Raw genomic sequence first — 26,218 nt, 5'->3', positions numbered from 1 at the left:
CCCTGTCCGCTTCGCTCCGCTCTGCCCTCGGTATAGAGCACTGACCGGCCGCGCTCCGCGTCGCGTCGCTCCGCTCCGTGTCCGCTCCGGCACAGCGCAGAGCACTCACCGGCGGATCGGTCGTGTCGCGAACATGGCGGCTATCAGTAAATATCTGACAGCTAAAAACTCTTCCATAGGAGCCGGGGTTCTGTTTGTTTTGTACTTGCTCAGACAGAGGAGACGGGCGACCAGACGGCACAGGTAAAGCCACACGTACACGGACTAAACTGCACTACTTGTAGGCTACTTAGAGCTAGTATGACAGGTTCTAGTAAACAATCTAACATCTTCTTAAATGATTGGATTGGGTCAAACATAATAAAAGAATACTGTGTTACTTGCTCTTCCAAGTCTTCAGGCTATGCCCTTGTCGTTACTTTTACGTGATCTGTACGTGAACTATGATCTAACGATATGGTTGAGTTATGGATTATGACACTCATGAATCACACGTGCAAAGAACTAAGCAAGTAACAAACTATTATGGAGGAATCGTGTCTAAACCAGGGGATCTTATTGTAACCAAGTATTCTCCATTTGGGACGTGATCCTCACAAATATAAAGCCTCAAGTAACCAGCCTACATACCAGTCTACATCATAATATTACTAGGCCAGCCAGTTCACTGCAAGTGCTGAGGCAATGAATGACCCAGTCTTAACAAAGCATGACCTCACCCTATTTGAGGGAGCAGTAACTAATAAAAGGTAAATAATGGTAGTAGTAGTAGTAGTAGTAGCAGCAGTAGTAGCAGTAGCAGTAGTAGTAGTAGTAGTAGCAGTAGCAGTAGCAGTAGCAGTAGGCTTAGTAGTGGATGGTAAGGACCACCTGGAAAAAGAGCTGATGCATCTCAAGGGGCAATCCAAAAATAAATTATACATCAATATTTGGAAGTGTGTGTGTTGGTGGTGGGAGGGGCCAATGGTGCAGATTGGCAGCCTTAATTCTGTCAGTCTGACCCAGGGCCGCTGTGGCTACAGGTGTGTACCACCGCTTACTGTGAAGTGAATGCACAAAATTGTGATGAAACTTTGAGTGTCTGGAACAGCTCTTACTACTACTACTACTACTACTACTAATAATAATAATAATAATAATAATGATAATAATAATAATTTGAATGATGAGCCCTGTTTCAACATGAACCTTGTGTCACTAAACTGCGTTCTGTCCCTTCTCCTCAGACAAGGGTCCACAGAGCTCCTCCTGAGCGCAGAGGTAAGGCTGTTGTGTATGTGTATATTATAAGTAGTGTATGTATTACAGAATAGTGTAGTAGGGGTGGTGGGTGGGGCTGACCTTTCACCTGACACCTGTCCCAGTGCACCTTCTTGAGGTTATTAGGTTTGCCACTCTATATCTACATAGAAGCACATTTAAACTTGAATTTGAGCTTGAATCAATACAGCATCTAGATGGACCTATCTATTTTTTGGTATTAAATGACAAAATTAAAAGTAAGCCTATGTAATAATAAACCCTGAAGACCTCTGGTTTGAATTCTCATGGCTGTTTCTTTCTGCATGGTCCATCACTTGCTAATATGTTACTAATTGGGGCTGGCTCTAGTTATAAACCATTCAGCAGTTCATATCCCACTCGAACCATTACATCTCTCATTGTGTCCTTAGGCAAGACACTTTAAGCACCTTGATAATCATATCCATGTGGTGTGTGAGTGCATGCAAGTAACACACTTTAAAGACGTTATACACATCTAAAGCAATAGTATCACCATGGTTTGTTCTGCTTTGAGGAAAGTATAGACCTAGTTTAACATTAATTATCAGCAGTTAGTTGAGATTAAGAACTCTGTGTCTGTAATGGCCATTCTTCTTCTGTTACTTTCGGTTCAGATAGGTGTGGTGAGTCTTGGTATAGTGAATTAATTGTCAGTCAGGTCTGTGCCAGTGGTTAGAGTGAACTGTTCAGTTAAAGTTTGCAACTGAACCATGGGTGTGTGTGTGCATTTACAGAAAGATGTGCGTAAGGACAAGGCCGTCGTGGACAGAGTGTTCTTCCTCAGGATACTGCGGATTCTGCGGATCATGGTACCCAGGCTCTTCTGCATGGAGGTACTACAATGGCTGCTCACAAGCAGAGTTCTTCTTGCCCCTGTGCACAGTCTCGTGCCAATTTGTTCTCATGCCACAAGATCTCATCCCATCCCCATTCATAGTTCTTAAGCCTTCAGTGAGTTTACAATGTGATCACTGATGAATAAGTTTGCCCAAACTTTTGACTTATATTGTATAAACCTGGGAAACCCACACCCATTGACAATTTTCTTGCTGTGAACTAGGATTAGGACTAGGAAACTAGGACTAAATCTTAATATAACCTGGACTACTTCAGGACTAAACCAGGTCTGGAAGAGGACCACAGCAAGTCTGCATCACTAAGAAGGCTCAAAGTGTGTTTTCTCCTGTTTGTTTACAACCAGTGACCTATGTCCTAATGCTAGCACCATAGCTCAAGGTATAGGATTAAAAACAGTGCTAGCACTGTCCAGCCCTGTCACTGTATTACCTCTGTCCCACACACATGGTCCAGGAGTCCACAGTGCACACGTGACTGGCCCTTTTGAGCAGATAGCACCAAGGACATCCTGATAGACTTTTATGATTGCATTTCTCTGTCTAACTGTGTGTGCCTCCACAGACTGGGTATCTGATCCTCATCGCTGCCATGCTGGTGGCCCGCACATACTGTGACGTGTGGATGATCCAGAACGGGACCATGATAGAAAGGTGATACTGCTGGTTTTACACAGTAGGATGTGCTGCTCTACGGGATGCAAAATGACAAAAAAAAACACTGTTTCAGGCCTATTCAACTTCATTTTCTTTATGGGGTCATGATCTCTGAGCCAGATATGTGCACAATACACCATCACTTTTAACACTATTTGGGGTTGCACAAAATATCTAGATCTGTTTCAATTATTATAATATAACAACAACTGCTACATCTGATTGAATTTTGGTTTTACTACCATCTATTTTTTAAATATTTTAACATGTGTGTATTATTTCAAGAAAAATCACATTTAAAAAGCGAAACCATTTTCAAAATTTTTTAAAGGTTTTAAAGATTTCATGGAATGACCAGTTCTTATATTGCTATTGATACTTGGTGTATTTGCTGATATACAATATTACCTGAGACAAGTGTAGGGGCGGAAAATGGTACTTATTTCTTAATTATCTATCCTTTAAATCACTGCTAAACAGATTTGTATGAGTAGAATTTCAAACATATGAGACGTTCAGCAAATGTTTCAAAATCAGCGTCAGTATTCTATATCAGTATCGTATCAGTACATCCCTAGTAGACCTGAGTCTATTTGGCCACAACAAGACCAAGAACAGATCACTACACTCTATTAAGTACATGATTTGTATGATCTGAGGTCAAAGAATTCATTTGGAAGAGTCTTTCAGCATCCTTTATTTACCAGTACTTGCATAATAGTGCTTAAAATGACAGTAACTGAAAACAAGTGTGTGTTGTACTGAGGTATAGATTCTCCTGCGTACATACAATGAGGAGCCACTATTCTTCCTGTCATCTTGTGTCATGTTCCTCTTGTTGAGCTGGTGTAACTTGTAGTGCACTCCACAGCGGGTGTAGAAGCACGCTTGGTTTGTGCAGATTGGATTCAGTGTTGCTCAATAGGTGTAAGCCTGATCCGCTCCATATTTGAACTATGCAAAAACCACACAAAATGCTAAAGTAATAGTCACTTGACTTGTCCATCAACTCCCCCCTGACCTTCTGTATGTGTGTATTTCTTCTACAGTGCAATTATTGGCCGCTCCACGAGAGACTTCAAGAGCTTCCTCTTCAGCTTCATCAAGTTCATGCCGGTGGTAAGCTCCCATATCCTCACATACAGAAAACCATTCCCTCCAGTGTAATCAGACCGAAATAAACTAGAGTAAGAGTAATGTTACTTCAAAATAATATTACTCAGATCGAATTGCAAAGGTCCAAGAAATTACTAAAGTAAGAGTTAAAAAATATTTGGAAAAATATTACTCAAGTAAGAGTAACTTAAAGAGTAACTGTTGGGATCTGACGTCTGATTTTTTATAATTTGAAGTTCTTCAGACGTGTGTAATTTTATGCAAATCTGGATCCTGGAGTTTGGAGGTGTTCATTTGGCTGTTGTTCTGTTTATGGCTTAAAGTGGATTTCCTGTTACACATTTACTCTTATGGTAAATAGTAAATGGTCACATTTTTCTATAGCGCTTTTCCACCTTCAAGGCACTCAAAGCTCTTTACAACAAGGAACCACTCACCCATTCACACACACACATTCACACACCAGTGTACGCAGACACTGTGGGCAAGGTGGGTTAAGTGTCTTGCCCAAGGACACAACGACAGCATTCATCTGTGGGAGCTGGAATCACACCAGCCAACCTGTGGGTTAGTGGATCTGACCACTCAACCTGTGATGTTTTATGTTGAGAGCTGGATTCGAACCACCAAGCTTTAGATCAGTGGGCGAATGCTCTACTACGAGCTACTGCCGCCCTACCTACCTATCATTAGGCCAACATGATTATTTCTGAACATATGCACTTTTTGTCTAAAAGAGACAACAATAAATGCACTGACAGGATTTTGAAAGTTAAAAACTACCGGTATAATCCCAAACCATAAGGGGAGTGGAAAGGGTTAACATTCACATTTAGCCCTAAAGTCTGCTCAATTCTATACATGTAGGTGCCGTAAAGTCATGGAAAATTCACTTTAGGTCATGAAAAAGTCAAGGAAAATTTTTGAAATTTTGTCAGTGAAAAAGAGTGGGAACCCTGAGTGTCTCTCTCTACACTAAATCATATCTGAAGGAGCGGTGCAAGAAACACAAACATTCACATCATTTCTTATTGTGGACACAAAGCTAAAGCCACGTGTAGACCAACCAAAACCTTTACTCCATAAAAATATTACCATACGCTAGTAGGAGGGAACGTGCTGTGGGAAAAGTACTCTAAAAACTACAAAATATAGTTTCTTTAAAAAGCTACTCAAGTAAATTTGAGTGTAAATGGAAATGTTACTGAATACTACGTGTTTTTGTTTGCAGATCGCCTTAGTGAACAACTTTCTGAAACTGGGCCTGAATGAGCTAAAGCTGCGATTCAGGGAGAGACTCACCAAGAACCTGTACGACCAGTACCTTCAGTGAGTAGATCTACTACTGGTACTGCTACTAGTAGTGCTGCTAGAGCTACTAGTACTACTGTACTACTGTACTGTACTACTGCTCCTGCTGCTGTGTGGCTGTGACGGAGGACATTCTTCTGCTGTATATGGAACTCAAAGCAGATCTCACACTGCATATAGACCTTTTGAACTATGACACATTTGTTTTTATGCAAATTATCACACACCTCATTCATGTGACCAAATGACACAACGAATGACTCAGTTTAGACAAATCCTGCTTTTTTGAGGTAAGACCCATGATCCAGGATGTCCAGAATAACCAATGGCTCTAAAGCAGCAGTTCCCAAAACTGTTTGAAGTGGATATGCCGGTTTTGTATCCGTCCCTATTTCCTTGCATAGCACATGAAAAACATGATCATGTTTGGCCCTTGGCCTAGTATATCCTTTTTTAAAGTAGCATTTCTGCAGTTCTGACCCTTGAGGTACATGATCATGTCAGGACGTGATAATCTGGTACAAGTACTTCCAGTCCTGCCAGCTTTATATGATTCTATGATTTAGGTCTACATTCAGTTTGAATAGTAGTTTGTTTTTGAATATACAGTTTGATATCTGTTCCTGTTGATACATTGTGACTTCCAGAGGGTACACTTACTACAAAATGGGAAACCTGGACAACCGGATCGCAAATGCCGACCAGCTGCTCACACAGGATGTGGAGAAGTTCTGCAACAGTGTGGTGGACCTCTACTCCAACCTCAGCAAGGTCAGTACACACCTGCACCTCTCACTCTTATGTACCACTCACTGATTATACACCTCTCACTGATTATACACCTCTCACTGATTATACACCTCTCACTGATTATACACCACTCACTGATTATACACCACTCACTGATTATACACCACTGTGGAGCGCTGAAGTCTGAAGGACCTCCTTTCCAAAGGGCCGGTACGGGATGGAACAGTGCGGACCCTGAGTGTTTCCACTGTGTAAAGCGATCTGTCCCACCCCCTTTTAGACGTCCAAAGAGGACTGAAATGGACTGTAACAGTTGAAATCTGGGACTGGCTCGCGGTGGGAGGTGCTAGTCACGCTCCCACGCAGTCATTGGATGACCAGCAGCATGCCAATAGCGACACAAGCGTGGCAACACATAAATAGTGCTTACCATGTGATTGTTATTTAACAACTGCGCAAATGCACTTAAAACAAGAGCTGAAGAAACAGTGTGCAGCACATAGCTACTTTATATCCACATGAAAACACATCCAGTCTCCAGTGCAGGACTTTTACACTGCCTCAAAGCCAAAGTGCATAATAATAAATCCACATCTTGTCAAAGCCTGCTGTGTCCATGTAAAGTTGAAGACAAACTGATAACATGAACCAAACCCCCACCAACATCCCCCTCCTCAAACCCATTTTATATACAGCCTATGCTCGGTCCCGGTAAAAGTAAATCTCAAATGGTTTATATGTATATATCCAACATGGAGCATGTATGTGTAAAGATGAAACCACACGAGAGCGTGTTCTCCATAGTCCTCCACCTCTCTGCAGGTAACCATGTAGTAAAAGCCCCCTCCTTGCCTTGGCCCTTACATGGGGCCAAGGCAGCCCCATGCAAACTATGCCAGTGGAAATGAGGCTTATCAGATCACAGACTGTTTTTAATTTAAATGTTTTGTGTGTTTTGCAGCCGCTGTTGGACATTGGCCTGTACATTTTCAAACTCACAAGTGCCATTGGAGCTCAGGTATCTATATTCAAAAAAATCTAGAAAATCTGTGTTAAACCTTTTATCCACTATTCCTTACACTTTACAAATTTAGATAAATATTAACAACCCAAAAGTGAAGGCCAGTGGTAACCACAAAAAAATAAACACATAATAAACCCATTTAAGCCCCAAATTATAGACTTTGACACTTTTCTAAACATGCAGTGAAAGTGTGAAATAAGTGCAGCAGACTGTGTAGTAGATTTGTAGTAGATTGATTTGATAAAAGCCTTTTCTGAACGTGCCACAGATCCAAAGCCCAACCACAGCTCACGTCTCAGGCTCAGTGCTCTCTGGATTAACACCAGAACAATCATGTCAAACAACAATCCACAATCTTAATATTGGTCTTGTTTCTTCCCAGTGTGCACCTCATCAGTCTCTGAGTCTGTGGGCAACATTATGGTCTGATCCATAGACTATATAAAGAAGTGGACAAAGGGAGTGTCACCCATAGGGTTTGACTCCAATTAAATGAAGCTTGAGAGGTTAGCAGTAATTGAAGCAAATTTGGAGCTCCATACTAGGAATAGGAATTCATTTACAGACAAAATAGCGAAAGAAAAAGCCCAGGATTTTAAGACCAAAATGATGACTGCAGCAGTCACAGATAGAAGTTGGTTTTTTTTTCAATACTAAGTTAATTGGAGTCAGAGCTGATGGAACCAGAAGGGCACCCATGCTTACTTCCTCTTTGGAACGCATCGGCTAGTGGCGTCCCCTATGTCCATTTAATGATGTAATCCCAGTAACAATATGTTTTCTTGGTGATATACAGTTATGATTCACTAGTTCTCAGAAAGTTCTACCACCACTTAGCTGATGCTAATCTATAGTCAATTTGACATGTTATGATAAAGTGACAAGTTAATTTATCAATCACAGTAAAGTGAAACCTCTGGAAAGTGGCACAGTCATAATAAAATCAAGATTTAGGTGCTGCTAAAACCATGAAATACTTATTTTTCTCTTTTTGCAACAATACAGTGAATTCTGTTCTATTTTCCCTCCTTTTAAAGCAGTTGTGATATGAACTTGTGTGAAGTGTGTCCTCCTCCTCCTAGGGCCCTGCGATCATGATGGCCTACCTACTGGTGTCAGGCCTGTTCCTCACCAGGCTCAGGAGACCCATAGGAAAGATGACCGTGACAGAGCAGAGGTATGAGGGAGAGTACCGCTATGTCAACTCCCGCCTTATCACCAACAGGTAACTGCACTCTGCACACACAAACATATACACATTGTATTGACTTGCATTCTTTTGCTGGAGACTGGTAGTCCATAGTCTCTAACTTGCCTGAACCTATCCCATACTACACTCATATCTTGACTTGAACCCATGTGGTCGATCTAATAATAATGATTTTGTCCTCATAAGGGAAACGGGTCCCCGTGATGTGAGTGTGTACAGATTTTAGTCCTCACAATGACAGAAACATCTTCTCACATACAAATTCAAACGTGCAAATCCCTCCCCATGAACACCAAACCTCGTCTCAGAAGAAACCCTGATCTCGTCAGATCTCAGGAGCTAAGCAAACGTGGGTCTGGTCAGTACTTGAATGAGATACTGCTGGGAATATCAGGTGCCCCAATGGGGCACTATTGGCAAAATCATTGTTGTGTCCTTAGGCAAGACACATCATCTACATTGTCTAGTATGAATATGGTATGTGTGTCAGTGTGCTCCAGGTCAGCTGTGCCTACAAGGGTAGCTTATCACCAATGAGTGTGGAATGACCACATAATGCACACAATTGTAAAATGACTTTGAGCATCAAAAGTGCAACAGTAGCCTAATGCATTACTGTAAGTTGTAACAGATTGTGTAGTATATCACTGCATACATTGTTAGACAGAGCACATACTCCAGTGTGTATATTTAAAAAAAAAAGTAAATAAATGAACTAAACATAAGGAGTAATGACTAGTTTGTTCCTTACTATTGCTGGTGTGAATGGAAGCATCTGAGACACACTGTTGTTTATGTGTGCAGTGAGGAGATCGCTTTCTACAATGGGAACATAAGGGAGAAGCAGACCATCCACAGCACCTTCAAGAAGCTGGTAGGTCCTGGAATCTTCTCACCTGGACCATATATGGATCTCCTGTCTCATTTTCTGCCCCCCCTCTCTCTGCCGCTCCCCCCTCCCGCTCCACCCTATGTGCCCCTCCCCTCTGTGTGCAGGTGGACCACTTACACGCCTTCATCTTCTTCCGCTTCTCCATGGGCTTTGTGGACAGCATCATTGCCAAATGTAAGTCTTCAATTGCTACTACTGCACTTGACTTGGTGCTATTTTTACCATTTTAGTTTGCACTGTAGTTTAGTTCAGAGTTTGCTCTTCAGAACTTGTAAGCATATCCGAGAAGTTTAGACAAGAAGCCACCCTGATTACTACAATAGAAAAAATTTGCCACAGCCTAGCTTCATGATGAAGAGTGTTTGGCTCAGTGGCTAAACAAGAACATTGTACTTTGAATTGGGGAAGGGCATTTCATCAGATTTTAATTAACATTCAGTCATGTCTTATTGCTATGTGATTTTGGAGGAAGAGATTTGACTATTTTTGGTGTTAAATAGCATTGATTAAAAGTCAGATTAAAAGACTCATTACTGATTTTGAAACCATATTTCTTTTTGACAATATAGTAGAATGTGACTTTCAGCATCCAACAATAATCATATTTCTTTTATATTACCATTACCAGGAGATACTATAAACTACGCTTTCAATACTAGTTTTAATAATGATTAGTATTGGATTTTTGATACTTTTAACAACCCTACCCAGCTCTACTTTGATTCTCCATCGTTACAGTTTTCATGATCTGGCCTCTATGTCCCTCTTGTCCTCTGTCCTGTGTCCGTGTGCAGACATAGCCACAGTGGTGGGGTACCTGGTGGTGAGTCGACCCTTCCTGAACTTATCGGACCCTCGGCACCTGCACAGCACGCACTCTGAGCTGCTGGAGGTAAATGTACCACATTGCAGCTCCCAGGGGCCACTGACACTTCTCAGCTATAGTGCCACAGAGAGGTGGATCAAATCATTTCCACTGATGGCATTGTATCTGTTTGCTTTCTAATAATAGCCATCATTTAATATTTGTCTGAACAGCCCGTGCCTTTTACACTCTGTTAGAAACCAGAAGGCTCTGTAAAGGACCATAGACCTTTATTTATTACAGCTCATGTTGTTTAAAGAGGGGGTATTATGCAAACGTTCTACCATGTTATAACGATGTTCCCTCATCAAAAATATGCCGGGTCCCGGCCCCTGTTTGAACCCTCCTTTCAACTGTTATTGTTGCTGCTGCAAGATTCTGTGCAAGGCTCCACCCAAAAGCTGCAATGTCAGCCATGCTCCCACACAGCAATTCAACACAATAAATATACAAAAACATGATACAAATCTGTGCCCAACAACTTGATACGGTATGCAGTAGTTTCATCTGCTAGTGAATTATGATTATGTTGTGATAGTGCTCTGAAGGGGAGTGACTTAAGGTGGGGAGCAAAGGGAGGGAGACTCAGAGTGTCAAAAATAACATGTTTTATAAGTTTCAGTTTTAATACGTTGTTTTCGATGAATATAGCCTTTTCAAAACAATAGCTGGTAACATGGTGATCTAAAATGTTCTGTGTTACCCCCTCTTTAATCATATGGTACATATAGATTTTTTAAGTAATCCTGCTTTAGGGTTATTGTGTTAGTGGCATAAATTAATTTCAGTACTGTCATTTACAGTCTATTTCTTCAGCGGTATATCTCACTTCAGTGTGTTATGGTGATGCCTAGGTATAGTGACAGTTTGTGTGTTGCAGGACTACTACCAGAGTGGGCGCATGCTGCTTCGGATGTCCCAGGCCCTGGGCAGAATTGTCCTGGCAGGCAGAGAGATGACCCGTCTCTCTGGGTGAGCTGCTCACCTACACGTTGAGAACAGGGACTCACCTTGACAGTAAAACTGCTCCTATAAACATGTGCTGTGTCTGCCCCTGGTCAGGTTCACCGCGCGCATCACAGAGCTCATGAAGGTGCTGAAGGAGCTGAATGCTGGCAAATACGAGCGCACCATGGTCCAACAGGACAGAGGTACAGAGACAGAAACAGAGACACCATGAAGGTGCTGAAGGAGCTTAGCACAGGCAAATACTATGGTCTAACAGGACAGAGGTAAGACACACACAGACCAGACAGAGAGAGAAAATAGACATAGACTGTGAGATAGATGGACGAACAAAGTGAGAGAAAAAGAGATGGGAAGAAAATAGCAGTTGGGCTGTTCATAGTTTAAAAAAAAAAAAAAAAAGCTTTCCGCACAATAAATCACAGCAGATTAATAAAAAAAAAAGATATAATATTACGTGGCATAAGGGGGTTGGCGGCTGTAAACCGGTAAAGAATTATTTTGCAGATCCATCTCAGTTTGTTCAATTAAATGATTAGAGCTTGTCACTTTTAGATATTGTATGTGGTTTGCCGCAAGGGTCCAGATTGGGGCCCAAATGTTTTTTTTTCATCCAGTGACTACAGCTAAAGTGAGCTTGTTGTTGAATCTAGTCTCTGTACTGTGTTGTAGAGTCTGACACCTCCCAGAAGATAGCGTTGGTGCCAGGCAACGGCCGAGTCATCAACCAGGACAACATCATCAAGTGGGTTTAGCCCTGCACTTCCTCCTTCAGCTTCCACCCGGGCACAAGAGCCTCAGCACACACGGCGTTCCATTTATTTTGTAGAGCCCAAAATTAAAACAGCAGGCACCTCCCAAAACCAACAGAAAGTTAGAATATCAGAGAGTGAAACTGTCATTGATCAATAATTGGATGTTTTCATGGAGGTTCACCACCACTCCATGGAGATGTTGTCGCTTTGTCTAGAATGTTCTACAAAACTTCTATGGCATTCAACTGATTTTTGTGCTTCCTCCAGGTTTGAGCACACGCCGTTAGCCACGCCCAACGGAGACATCCTCATCAGAGACCTGTCCTTTGAGGTAGGCCTGCACTTTCTAGTGTTGTGCTCTCATCTGTCTGTGTTTGAATCAGAAACCATTTTTTGGAGTAAATTTTACATCCTTAAAGTGCATATGCCAGGGAAGACTTCTCATTTCACCGAAGCATTCAAAGCAAAAAAAAGTAGCATGTAAAATGTTTTTTATTTCAATTAGCTAAAGTGCACCAGAGCTCTGTCTGGTGATTTTTCCAGTTCCCCCAAAGACAAAATTCCCCCGTTCATTTACTCAGGATGCACCAGGGGTTCCTTGACCAACCCAAATGAACTACACATTAAAGCCAACTCCAGAGGAGGGCTACAGAGTGGTGTTTGGAGGAGGGATCCTGGGCATTGAGAAACACCTGTTTATTTTACATAACTAATAACAAAGCCTTTATTTTCTTAAATTAAGGTTTAAACTGTCAAACAATGCTTTCCTATCCTGTAAAATTATCTCTGCATTTTAGAAGGAAGACAAAGGTTGTGTTTTAAAACTCATTAGTGGGCCCAGAGTGTGAGACAGAGCATAGGGGGTTAGGGGACCACTGCACTATGGGGTCCAAAATTCTGACAGGTTAGGCTCTGCAGTTTATATAGACAAACGTCCCCTTGTGCAGGTGCGGTCTGGGGCCAACGTGCTGGTGTGTGGACCAAACGGCTGTGGGAAGAGCTCCCTGTTCAGAGTGCTCGGAGAGGTGAGACACACAGCTCCTTTAATGTGTAATCTAATGCTCTACACCATGCACCAACCTGGAACTTTTTGTGTTTCAGTTGTGGCCTTTGTTTGGAGGAGAGCTGACCAAACCAGAGAGAGGAAAGCTCTTCTATGTCCCACAGGTAATACAGACTAATAGGGTGGTCAAAAATCATCATATGCTAATCAATATTAAATCTAATATCAGAACTAGATACTTATTTGACCAAGTATCAATATAAAAAGTCATATTCATAGGAGAAAAATTTACCTTTCCTGAAAGTTCTTGAGTTTTATCAGAACAAGTATACTAATAAGACTAGTACCGTATTTTACGGGTGATTAGGCGTATTTTCCGGGTTATAAGACGCAAATGTCATTTTCCTGAACTTTTTTCACATATAAACCGCACCGGACTATAAGGCGTGTTAAACGAAACACAACAGTCAAACTTTATTTAACGCGTTTACTCGTTACGTTAACTCTCAACTTTGTTCATTTGTAACATGTAAAATCAAAAAACTGTCTGAGACTGATAAATTGTCAGCGTATTCACAATAACTCATAATTGTTCGGTTATAAGTAAAAATAACACATTAGGGCGTTTTCACACCGCTAGTTCGATTATTTGGTCCGCACCAGGCAATAAAATTGTTATTATGTAGCAAATACACTCCAGAGTGGTCTGCTTTCACACCGGCAAACGAACCAAAACTGGTTCGATTGGCGTGTCTCGGGAAAACAGCGACACCTCCAGTTATCAACGCCGATGTTCCTGTTAATACCACGGGCCGTCCTCATCTCAAATTATCATCATGAACTCATAAAACAGCAACATGTAGAACTTTGTACAAACTCAACGCATCAGCCCAGAGTTTGGGTAACAGCAACAGCCAGCAGCGCTCACCGTAGCGCGCAGCTCCTCAGGACGGGGCTGGGTCTGGTCCTTGGTCTTCTGTCGTCCTACAAGCGCGTTGGACAGATGGTCCGGAGGCTCTGTCCTCCATGTGCTGGTTCCAAACGGTGGCGAGCAAGACCAGTGCTTGATGGACTGAGTCCGAGTGGGTACGTTCCGTCGTCTGCGCGCTGTTTCCGTGCGGGGAAAGCGAGAATGTTCTGTGGACTACAGGTCCGGATGGGCTGCTCCGGTCCTCCGCACTCAAGAACTGTGGCTGGTTCCGAGGTGGTGCAAAGCATCCGGACAGAAGCGTGAGTCCAGTTTGGTTGGTTTATGTTGTTCTGAGCGTCCATGCTCCGCGCATTTGGTTCTTCCCGGGGAAAGCGCTTCCTCAGGTCGAAGCTCCCCGCTCCAGCTCCTCTGAGCCCGGCCTGAACCAGAGCTGCCCCCGCTGGTTCGGGACTCTGGTTTAGATCTAGTCTGACTGTATTTCTCACACTAGGCTAAAAGCAGGACATTTTGAAGTTGTATCAATTGAATAGGCTATTGCCATAAAATTATTTGGTTAATTAAAGCCTAAAATAACAAACAAAATAACAAATGCTGGTTGGTACATGATCACGAGGAACACCGGGACCTCTCTGTGCGTGCAGGTCCTGAACAGACGTACACACCCCCAATTTTGACTCACTCTGGAGCCACATGTTCGCACACTGGTACTTGCTTTGATCTTTGTGTATTAACATTCTCTGTATTGGCCATTGTTGGTAAAATAATTTGAAAATGAATCGCGGCTGCGTCTGAACAACAATCTGTTACTGCGCTGGAGTCGCAGATCAATAGGGACGGAGATGTGTGGAAAAAGCCATCTGGTCTCTTAAGGTAAACTTCTCGCTGCCAGTCGCTCATCTTTTCCTCATCCACAGGAAAAATGAGGAATCACAGTACGTATTACTCCATGATGCTCCTGACTACGGTAGCCGTAATGCTGCAAGTGGTGCGGCTTTGTCGTTTACTGAAGTTGTACTGAAACACTCGCGTAAATTCATATAAAAGGCGCTCCGGATTATAAGGCGCGCAGTCGTTTTTGGAGGCTTAAGACCGTGCCTACTCGCCCGGAAAATACGGTATACGCCCAATGGACCACTATGGAACCTACATGGACGCCTTGAGGGATTACACATATATAAGGACACAAAGCAATAGAAAAGTACTACCATTCAGTGTTGAAAATCACATTCTATTGTCTCAAGAAAGATTTTTTTTTTAATCATGATTGTTCGTGGTATCTGACTTGAACTGGATTGAGTATCGAGTCTGCTGACATGACGAAACCAGAGCACTGAACAGACTGTTGTGTGTGACAGAGACCGTACATGACGCTGGGATCACTGAGGGACCAGGTCATATATCCTGACACACAGGAGCAGCAGAGGAGGAAGGGCATCTCAGACCAGGTACAGCACACACTCACACACTCACACATGCACACATGCACATACACACACGCATACACATAAACACATACAAACATACATTAACACACTAAAACCGGAGACGCTGTGCTGTGGATCACAAAATTGAATCATTCACACATTATTATATAAACCCTTCATGTGGATTTTTTTTCTTTAAAGCAACAGTCAAATCAAACACATCAACCCCAACCTCCCCTAAGAAGTCATGTGGCCAGTCATTTATAATCTAATACTGTTTTTTCAACCAGATGCCCTAAAGCTGGACATCCACTTCATAAAAGCTTTGGATATTTCTTAGCCATACATGTACATTTTAGTTGTACTGCACGACTCCTTCTCTCTGTAGTCGAGCCAAACTTGTCTTTGAAAGTCAGATATTTTTGATCACTGAAAACATTCAGATTTTGTATTTCCTCACACTTGTACCGCTACTACGTGTGATGTATTATTAGTATGGCATCCGTAGGATTACATCATTACGTATGTGCGTGATGTTAGCGGGAGTTGTGTAGCTGTTCCTGATGTGTGACATAAAAACTTTGTTAAAATGATCGGTCTTCATGCCTCCTAAATATAACATGGTGTCAGAAGATAACGCAAAAATAGAAAATGGCACAGTTTCAACCACCACGGACCCTGAGTTTGCATGGCAACCTAATGGAAAATTGGAGAAACTGGATTCAACGCTTTGAACTTTTTTGCACTGCTAGTGGAATTGCAGAGAAGTCAGAAAAAGTGCAATGCATCACATTTCTACATGTCACAGGAGAGGAGGTGATAAAAGTAAGCAACATGTTTCACTTCTCAGATGATGAAGAAGGCAAAATAGCGGCACTCAAGAAGAAGTTTCAAGACTACTGTGAGCCACGAAAAAACTTACCTTTCATACGGCACATGTTCTTCACCAGAGCCCAGGAACAAGGTGAGACCACTGATGCTTATGTCACGGATTTAAAAAAACAAAGCCAAAGACTGTGAATTCGGAGGCCTGCATGATTCGCTGGTGCGTGACAGAATAGTGTGCGGCATAATAAATGATCAAGTAAGAGGCAGACTGTTACGTGAAGCAGATCTGACACTGGACAAAGCTCTGGATATATGCCAGGCCAGTGAGCTCACAAGCAGTCAAGTTAACGTGCTAACTGAAGAAGTGGAAATTAACAAGTTGAGAACAGTCAGAACAAAAGAATTCAAGAGTACACAAAAAACTGAGCAAAAAGAGGATTTAAACATGGAAAACACTGTCCTGCGTATGGTCAGACGTGCATTGTATGCGATAAGAAACATCACTTTGCCAAGATGTGCTGAATGCAGGGACAACGTAAACAAAATGGAAAGAAGCAAACTGAAAATGAAACGGAGATTTTCTTGGGGATACTCCAAGTGGAGCACAACAAAAATGTTTCTGAAATGGAGTCTATAGAGACAAACCAAGCAGAAGACATATGGACAGAAAGATTTAAAATAAAGAACAAAGTTGTGACATTCAAATTATACACAGGCGCAGATTGCAACACGATGTCAGTTAAGACACTGGATGCAATTGGAGCCAGTGACAAAATTCAGATGATCAAGACAAAACTCGTTCCATTCTTTGGTCACAAGGTGGCAGCCTTGGACAAGAAAACACTAACATGTGAGCATAAATGTCAAAAGCAAGAAATTGAGTTTGAAATCACACAAGAGGATGTTTCAACTATTGACTACTAGGAGGGGCTACCTGCTTAAAGCTAGGCTTTGTGAAAACGCTGTATGAAGTTACAAAAGATCACAACATTTTAAAAGACTATATTGATCTGTTTGATGGGCTGGGTTGTTTACCTGGTCAGCACCACGTACAGATAGACCACACAGTCACACCTGTGGTACACACCCCCAGGAAAATACCAGTTGCACTGAGAGAGAGAGTAGTACAGGAACTACAGCGCATGGAGAAGATGAGAGTGATAGCAAGGCAGACAGAGCCAGCTGAGTGGGTCAACAGTATGGTCACTGTGGTCACACCAAAGAAGATACACATATGTATGGACCCCAAAGATTTGAATCAAGCTATCAAACATGAACACTACCCATTACTCACAGTTGAAGAAATTGTCTCTCGCATGCTGAATGCCAAATATTTCAATATATATCAGTGCACCTCTGAGAAAGCTGCTTGAAGGAAATGGGAAGAACAACAGCAAAAAAGTTTTTAACTATTAAAACAGCTTGTCACCACAACACTCAAATATTATGATGTCAATAAACCAGTCACTCTGTCAGTGGATGCAAGTTCTGAAGGAACAGGAGCAGTCCTGCTGCAGGATGGACAGCCTGTAGCATACAGGTCAAAAGCACTCATGGATTGTTAGCAAAAGTACGCTCAGATTGAAAAAGAGTTCCTTGCCGTTGTGTACAGCTGTGAAAAGTTTCATCAGTACGTTTATGGAAGAGACATTCAAGTGGAAAGTGACCCCAAGCCATTGGAGAGCATCTTCAAAAAGTCACTGCACCAAGCTCCCATGAGAATACTTAGAATGCTTCTAAGGCTCCAGAGGTACAGCTTAAAAGTAAAGTACAAACCTGGCAAGGAACTTTACATTACAGACACATTGAGTCGAGCTTTTCTCATTGAACAAAAAGAGGAGCAACTGGGAAAAGAGCTAGAGGTGAACATGATTACACAGCAGCTACCAATGTCTGAGGAAAAACTACACAAATTTCAAAAAGCTACAGCAGAAGACACAGAAATGCAGTTGCTCAAGGACATGACACTGAAAGGTTGGCCAAATGAAAGGCATGCAGTACCATATTGGACATTTAGGGATGAGATCACATACACATCAGGACTGATGTTCAAAGCTGCAAAGATCATTGTCCCTTCTTAGCTCAGACAAGAAATGCTTGAGAAAATACATGAGTCACACCTAGGAGTAGTGAAATGTAAAGAAAGAGCTAGAGACATTTTGTATTGGCCAAACATGTCATCACACTTTGAGCAAATTATATTTGCATGTGCAGTGTGTAACCAACACAGAAATAGTAATCCAAGAGAACCACTACTTTCACATCCAATACCCAGCAGGCCATGGGCGAAAGTAGGCACTGATCTCTTCCACTACAATGGGTCTGAATTTCTTTTGTTTGGGGACTACTTTTCAAAGTTCCCAGAACTCATGAAGCTGAAGGACACTACTAGTTCTAGTATTATAGTGGCTATAAAGTCAGTGTTTGCCAGGCATGGCATACCTAATGTGCTTATATCAGATAATGGTCCTCAGTATGCCAGCTCTGAGTTTAAAGAGTTCACAGAAAACTGGGAGTTCAGACACATCACTTCCAGTCCCACGCACACTCAATCCAATGGACAAGCCGAAAGGACTGTACAGACTATAAAGAACCTGCTGAAGAAAACAGAGTGCAGCAGAGGCGACCCCTACATTTCACTTTTGGAGTACAGGAATACTCAGCTGGAAAATGTAAGACTATCCCCAGCACAGTTGCTAATGGGACGTAGGCTGAAAGGAAAACTGTCAACTTCAACATCTCTGCTCACTCCAGATGGATCTGACAAGGTTCATCAGCAGCTGAAAGAAAAGCAGGTAAAACAGAAACTATATTTTGGCAGACAAACAAGGACACTGTCTGACTTGCAAAATGGAGAAAATGTTTGCATGCAACGAGGAGAATCATGGCAGCTGGCAGTGGTCCTGCACAAATACAAGCAGCCATGTTTATTTGTTGTTCGTACACCTGATGGTAGGGTGTACAGAAGAAACCGGAAACATCTACGTAAAACTGAGGAGAAGACATTCACAACAACTGGACAAGACACTAATCTGGAAATGGACTCTCAAATACCAAGAAGGAGACTTTCCAAATTGATTCACCTGATCAACATGTTGATGCACATGATTCGCAGCTAAATGTTAATGCTGATGCAGTTTCATACATAACAAGATCTGGCAGAGCAGTAAAACTACCTGTGTGTATTGTACTGTTGGTTATAAGGGTACCTTGAAGAAAAAAAAAGTGTAATAATTATACTTGAACATATAACTTGTTAAAAAGGAGGATGTGATGTATCATTAGTACGGCATCCGTAGGATTACGTCATTACGTATGTGCGTGATGTTAGCATAAAAACTTTGTTAAAATGATCAGTCTTCATGCCTCCTAAATATAACACTATGGTAAGTCATTCACTAATGCCTAACTGGCTCAGGTCCAGACAGGTTAACCCAATGCTGAGGTCAGTCCGGTCCAAGGGACATGTGTCAATGTGTGACCGTCTGCGTTTAATGGTTAAATCACTTTGTTTTGTGAATGTAACAAATGTCAGGTCCCATGAGAACAATCCTCCTATTTAAGATCTGACCTATCTAAGACAATCATTAAGACAAGCATTAGTTAGGAAGTAAACCTTTAGTGGTTTAGTCGATGAACTGGTCAATGGAGTCTTAGTCAACCAAAATGTGTATTAATCGACTAATCATTGTTTTTAGTTTATGAGAATTTCTATGGGACAGCAGCAGAAATGAGTGAGTGAGTTGGCTGAAGATTCCGTATTTTTTTGGTGTTTCCTAGTACTTTTTCTGCATAAATAGTAGTTTTTGCATGAACTCCCCCTCCAAGTGCAGTCTTGTGAGTGCAGTTTGGGTCAGATACACAGATATGTAATAGTTTTGAGACGCCCTTGTTTTAGTCCACTGCACATGTTTTTAGTCCACCAAGAAGTCCTTTAGTCGACTACAGCCCTACATCAAGTTATGGGTTAGTTTGATTAGCTTGGTTTAAATTGGGTTAAGTCTCCAGGAAATGAATATAAGTCAGTGTAATGCCAAAACCTAACCTGTGTATGTGTGTGTGTGCAGGTTCTGAAGCAGTACCTGGACAACGTGCAGCTGGGGCACATCCTGGACAGAGAGGGCAGCTGGGACTCTGTGCAGGACTGGATGGACGTGCTGAGTGGAGGAGAGAAGCAGAGGATGGCTGTAAGCTCCTCCACTACATGGGCAAACTCACACTCACACCAGCTGGGCACATGTCACACACCTGCTCATGTATTCTCCATCTCTTTGTTTCTCACACACCAAAAAGAATATAATAGAAATTTTCTGACAAGTGCTGTGATTAGATTTGTAGATATATGTTTAAAAAGTAGGATTCTGTTGGGAGTGCACACTGAAAACAATTGGAGCATTTGAGAAAAGACTGAAAGATGAACTAAGCAATTTGGGAAAAATATCTACCTGTAATTCAGGTTTTTGTGACAAGAATTGCAATCAGATTTGCAATATATGTTTTAATACTAGGATTCTGTTCAAAGTTCACATTACAACACGTCCAGAAGAAATGACAAAAAGAATCTGTACTGACAAACTAATGTTTGTACAGATCTAAACTACGGGTTAGAAGCTTTTAAACAGAATAAGACAGAATAAGGAGATTTTGTTGTTTGTGGAGGAAATTATGCTACACTCTGCGATGTGGTAATGGCTTCCATTCAACTTGTGATTTTGGTTCATTGAGTCCTGTATTAGATGGAGTTTGGAGTTGTATTTTGGTTCATCAACACGTTTGAATAACTTTTTCAATTTAGCAGATTGGCAATTCCAGATCTGAAATCATCCAAATGCTTCTAGTGGAGGTGTATGGAGTGTAAAAACACAGCTCCTGTATAACCTCATGACATCACACAGTGGAACAGAGTGTTTTCTGTTTGAGAGAAGAACTCTAAATGTGCAGGGTTTGTGTGTTAAACATGTGAATGAAACAAAACACCACTCCAGCTGTGTTTGTGATGAGGAAACTACATTAAAATAGGTTTGGGAAAATAGCCTTATAGGGACTCTTTACACTACAATTCGTCTTGGAGCCATAACACTGTTCTTACTTAAATCCTACCACTTGATATGAGCCTATGTAAAAGTATTGCGTGTTTGCTCTGTGTGCTTGTGCAGATGGCCCGGCTTTTCTATCACAAGCCTCAGTTTGCTATTCTGGATGAGTGCACCAGTGCTGTGAGTGTGGACGTGGAGGACTTCATCTACAGCCACTGTCGCACGGTACACTTCACACTACAGGACATAAACATACAGACGAAACCACAGCAGAGCACTAACCTGCTTTATGTGTACACAGGTGGGCATCACCCTGTTCACAGTGTCCCACAGAAAGTCTCTGTGGAAGCACCACGAGGTAAGACCCAATACTGTGTCTTTTCTTTCTAGAACAACACATTTTATAGATTACATTGTATTTTGCCATGGAATATGTAAAAGGTAAATTTACAAGTGTTTAACCTAATGGTTTCTATTACAAAATTGACCCATTAGACCCATTAGCTTTAGTTTTAAATGTTATTGGCCTATAGAAAGTTGTGATTTCATCTGAAACCCAGACAACCTCTGGGGTGTACTGCCTGAGCCATATTAGGGATGCACCGATCCAGTGTTTTTAGTCCAGATGCAAAAACATTCTGAGATTTTCTGGGCTGACTATGGCTACGTTTACACAGAGCTGGGTATTTTGAGAAACGAATATTTCCCTCCCTCCGTTTTTCAAAATAACATCGTGCACACAGCATTGTTTTCAAAAAAGTTTCCTTTTACATCAACCGGGATAAAGAACTACACCGAGCCTCTGGGCGACACCTAGATTAGACTCAAACCTGTAGCATTTATTTCATTACAGTTGTAAGTATTACTCAAAAATACCTTGAAAAACATGTGTTAGTGAGCGGGCTCACTTCTCCGGAGATCTGTTAAAGAAGTGGTAAAATCACTGAACTCCGAGCCCTTGTTCATCTCTAGTCATGGATCTGATCCATCAGCTGTGTGTGCAAATGCAAACACATGAAAAGTGTTTCAGCAGAACAAACAGATGAGCTGAAGCGGGGGGTGGTGTCCCCACCTGAGCGCTTTCCCCGAAAAAAACAAAAACAAAACAAAAAACGCATGCGCAGACGAACCGCTCAGAACAACATATAATGAACCAAACGGGATTCACGCTTCTGTTCGGATGCTTTGTACCACCTCGGAACCAGGCCGGGGTCGAGCGTGGAGGACCGGAGCAGCCCGTCCGGACCTGTGGTCCACAGCGCATTCTCGCTTCCCGCACGGAACCAGCGCACAGATGACTGCACTGAAGCAATCGGACCCAGTCCTTTGTGCGCTGGTCTTGCTCGCCCCCATCTGGAACCAGGACATGGAGGACGAAGCCTCCGGACAATCTGACCAACACTGGACCTCCAGCCCCGTCTTGAGGAGCTGCGCGCTGATTGCTCCCGTGTGTTTGGCGCTGCTGCCCGAGCTTAGAGCTTCTGCTCTGGGCTGATGTGCGCGGAGTTGCGTACAAAGTTCTACATGCTGCTGTTTTATGAGTGCTCCTATGCACGATCAGAAGAAATGCGACTGCTGTTCTGAATGCTTCCATCATTGTCATCATAGCAACAGGTAAACGTCGGTCGCACTTTCAGCGCATCAGCTCCGTTTATCTCAGTTTACACGCAAACGTGAAACCAGAGTTTTCCAAAATCTCCAGTCTAGTCGGAGTTTTTAGAAAGATTAGTTTTCAGAGGCGAATTCGCTGTTTACGTGTAAACAATGTGTACAAACGAAGGGAAATGTCTCATTTTTAAAAATACCCTAGTAAATAGTCATATTACATCAATTTGTATGTCCAACCAGGATATCGCTGACCCAATATTTGGAAGCTGATATCTGATCCAGGAATTATTTCAGGATCGTTGCTAATATGCAATACCAGTATTGGATCAGTGCATCCACATATTTATCACACTCAACTCCAGCCAGGATTCACAGATTAATTGATAATCCTGATTATTTTATGTCACATTCACTTTTTCATTCAGAAGGTTTGATCTGATAAAGGTGTCACAGATTATATGGTCATTAGATGAAGTAAAAGATTCAATAGTTTGGTCATGGTATTGTGGCATTGTGAATGTAAAGTGTTTGACATCTGTAGACTTGTATAATCTTGCTAACAGTCACCCCCTTCCATGACAGTGCTGTGGAGTCTCATCAGATAATACTGCATTTCAAACACAGCTACTGTTGTACTACAGTACTGTAGTAACCCTGTTGTGAAGTGCATGTAGTCATTGTGTTGTGTCCTGTGCTCAGTACTACCTCCACATGGACGGCAGAGGGAACTACGAGTTCAAGCCCATCACGGAGGAGACGGTGGAGTTTGGCTCTTAACCCTGTCCCCTGCTCTGGTCCAGTCCGCTGCTTTGCACTCACATGTGGACAATAAACACGTCCTTTTAATCAGCTCTCCTTCAGTCTCTCACCGCGCTGAGGGCTAGTCCAACATTACCTGTGTCTGATTCTGTTAGGCAGCGGCCTGTGTCTCTGCTGTCCACAGTCAGCATCCACACTACTGCAGGTTTCCATGGCAGTATGGGAGGGCATCAGGCATGTGTCTCAGTGCTGCCTCCCACTGGGCTCAAATGGCATTAGCAAAACAATGAGCTACAACAATAATTCTACCAGATCATTTTGACTATTAGTTCAGTTAAATAATGTTTATAAGGAAATTTGTGTCAAACTACAGTAACTGGCAAGGATCAAAATGAGGCAAGATGTGTATGAAATCATCATGTGTGGCCATTTTACATCAAGTGATACTTGGCAGTGACATGACGCTGGAGGAGTGGTCAGCTGGCACCGTAGCGACACCATGCAGGCATTAAGTTTTTCTAAACAACACATTCAGTAGCCTGTGCTGTTTATTAGTTTGTTTTTTTGAAAAAAATTATTGTTTGTAACTGTTGACTGTAAGTTATTGGTGAAGCACTTTTTCATCAGATTGCATTAAAACAAAGCTCAGATTAAACAAAACGTCAGAGAAAGAAGTGCCTCTAGTTAGCTTTAACTCCCTCCTATCCTCCAGGGAATGTTGATGATATCATTTAATATCAATTATCAATGAATATATATTGCTTCTGAACACTCAAAAGATACTTTACAGATCATTCTTCATTTCACTCTACACTCTGACCACCACCATCACTCGCGCACACACCATGTGGGTGAAGTGCTTTGCCTAAGGACACAACAACAGTTTTTTGCCCCCCTGTGAGACCTGATTTTCCCAGTGGTCTCCCATCCAAATACTGACCAGGCTTGGCCCTGTTGAGCTTCTGAAATGTGACGAGATCAGACTTTTACAAGCTGGTATGGCCACGTACCAGCTTTTAGGTTTTAGGTGTTTAGGTTCTAAGTGTTTCTTGGAGGTTGGGGATTCACTCACTGACAAAACCCAACACAATAAATAAACATAGTGGAACAAAATGGTGAAAGTTCAGACACAGAAGGCACTTGTGCACAAAACTGGTGCCAAATAGTAGTACTGTATTCATTTTACACTGTATTTTTATATTTCATGATATTTGAGGTGAGTGAAGTATCTTGCACAAGAGCACAGTGGCAGTATGCAGTGATCCAAACTAGAGTCAAACCGCCAACCTCAGGAGTGGTTATAGGTCTAAGCAGTGCCTCACTGCTGCTAGCGCCCCCTACTGCTGTGGAAACCTACCAGTCTCATGATGGACAAAATGGAGGAAACTGGGTTGAAATTAATTTATAGAATGTTATTGTAATTTTGTAGGATTACGAATTGTTGAACATAAAGTGTTCAATCTGACCAAGCTCTGTTTGACAAATGCCAAAAGAAATCAGTGTTTGGATTCACCCAACTTGCAATTTTGTGAGAATTATTTGCCCGATCATGTTTCTTACAAAATTGTGATTTGTGAGTTTTAGATTATAACGGTTGTACTTTTTAACGCAGTACGTTTTAACCCACAATGTCTCTCATACACTCATTAAATAATGTCAAAACTGTTGGTTATTAGGGGTTATTTGAATGGAAGATTCTAGATTAGAAGTTTCATGTTCTGTTTGTCATGTATGTTTATGTAACTGTTAACACGAGTGGGACTATGGGCTTGTGTGAAATCTTCCACAGCAGACCTTGGCCAAAATCATGTGTTCATAATCCTGCTCTTCTGATCAGACTGAAATAAAATACTACATTTGACTACACTTTTTCCTCTTTATAAACCACACACTGTACATTTGATTATTAAAATATTAAAGGTGCACTGTGTCACTTTTCTGATGGCAAACCTGTCACTGTTTGTCTCTACACTCTTATTTAAGTATGTTACTTGTCTTTATCCATGAATGAATGACACCTCTCATATTTGAATCTTTTTGCAATACGAAGATTATTAGATTAATTTAGAAAGAATTACACAGTTAAACCATGGAGACAATTACACACACAAGTTACACAGTGCACCTTTTCTTGTTAAAGCTAGTTCTGTGTAAAATGACGTGATGTAAAGGCCTCTGTGTAGCCCTGTAAAACCAGCTGTTGATAGTGCTCTATATAAACTGGGACAACTGTTCCTCAGAATAAGACTTTGCACCTTTTTATATTTCCTCTGCTTTTGTCCAGCATGGATCTTTTACTCCAGAGAAGAATCGATTTTGATAAAATTTTATACAAAAACTGGAGCTGGGAAGGAAGACAATCCAGTCTATTTACGCATACATTTCTCTGCAGAAGAAAATTCTGCAAACTGCTGAAAGAATCGGGCCCTCCATCCACTAATATTGGCCTCCCAGGAGACCAATTTGCACACCTCTGATTTAGACACATCAGCTTCTGGATGTAGAGAAGCAGCAGCTCCACATAACTCAGCCCTTCTGCAGAGGAAACTCATCTGGACCCATGGGCCTGGTGTAGGTCCCTCCACCATCACACTGGGGCTGTCCAGCTGCAGATGGGAGGAGCAGCTTGGGCTTTTTGATGGACACAATCTACAGTTGCATGTGGTCTGACGAGGTATTCACAATTTGGAATAAATAAAACAGTTATGTTAGGCTTCATATTACACTATTTTCTGATCATCTGAATGTTGTTTCCTCATCACAAACAGATCTAGAGTTGTTTTGTTTTATTCGCACAAATCCTATATAGACTGAGTTTTAGTATCAGACGGAAAACACTGTTCCACCTTGTGATGTCATGTGATAATACAGGATGTGCTTCACAGTATAGTTAAACTTCAAATCAACTTCACTAAAATCATTTGGATAATTTCAGCCTGGAATTG

General features: G+C 41.8%; 1 protein-coding gene across 1 annotated transcript; it reads left to right on the top strand.

The window, feature by feature from the left end:
• On the top strand, window positions 1–25,139 carry abcd3a (ATP-binding cassette, sub-family D (ALD), member 3a). The gene is made up of 23 exons (XM_020940733.2): window positions 1–243; window positions 1,227–1,260; window positions 2,019–2,117; window positions 2,704–2,792; window positions 3,845–3,914; window positions 5,143–5,240; window positions 5,870–5,993; window positions 6,934–6,990; window positions 8,079–8,221; window positions 9,011–9,080; window positions 9,203–9,272; window positions 9,893–9,990; window positions 10,844–10,935; window positions 11,026–11,114; window positions 11,602–11,674; window positions 11,952–12,015; window positions 12,632–12,709; window positions 12,786–12,851; window positions 14,974–15,063; window positions 19,938–20,057; window positions 21,027–21,131; window positions 21,208–21,264; window positions 23,214–25,139. Exons 1-23 carry the CDS (start codon window positions 134–136, stop codon window positions 23,289–23,291), a joined length of 1,974 nt encoding a protein of 657 aa, XP_020796392.1. The 5' UTR covers window positions 1–133; the 3' UTR covers window positions 23,292–25,139.
• Window positions 25,140–26,218: the final 1,079 nt, after the last annotated feature.

This window comes from Boleophthalmus pectinirostris, unplaced genomic scaffold (genome assembly GCF_026225935.1).
Source record: "Boleophthalmus pectinirostris isolate CB_2022bp ecotype Guang Dong unplaced genomic scaffold, ASM2622593v1 HiC_scaffold_15, whole genome shotgun sequence".
Lineage (NCBI taxonomy): Eukaryota > Metazoa > Chordata > Actinopteri > Gobiiformes > Gobiidae > Boleophthalmus > Boleophthalmus pectinirostris.
Note: the sequence above shows the minus strand (reverse complement) of the source record. Positions and strands in the feature narration are given on the sequence as shown.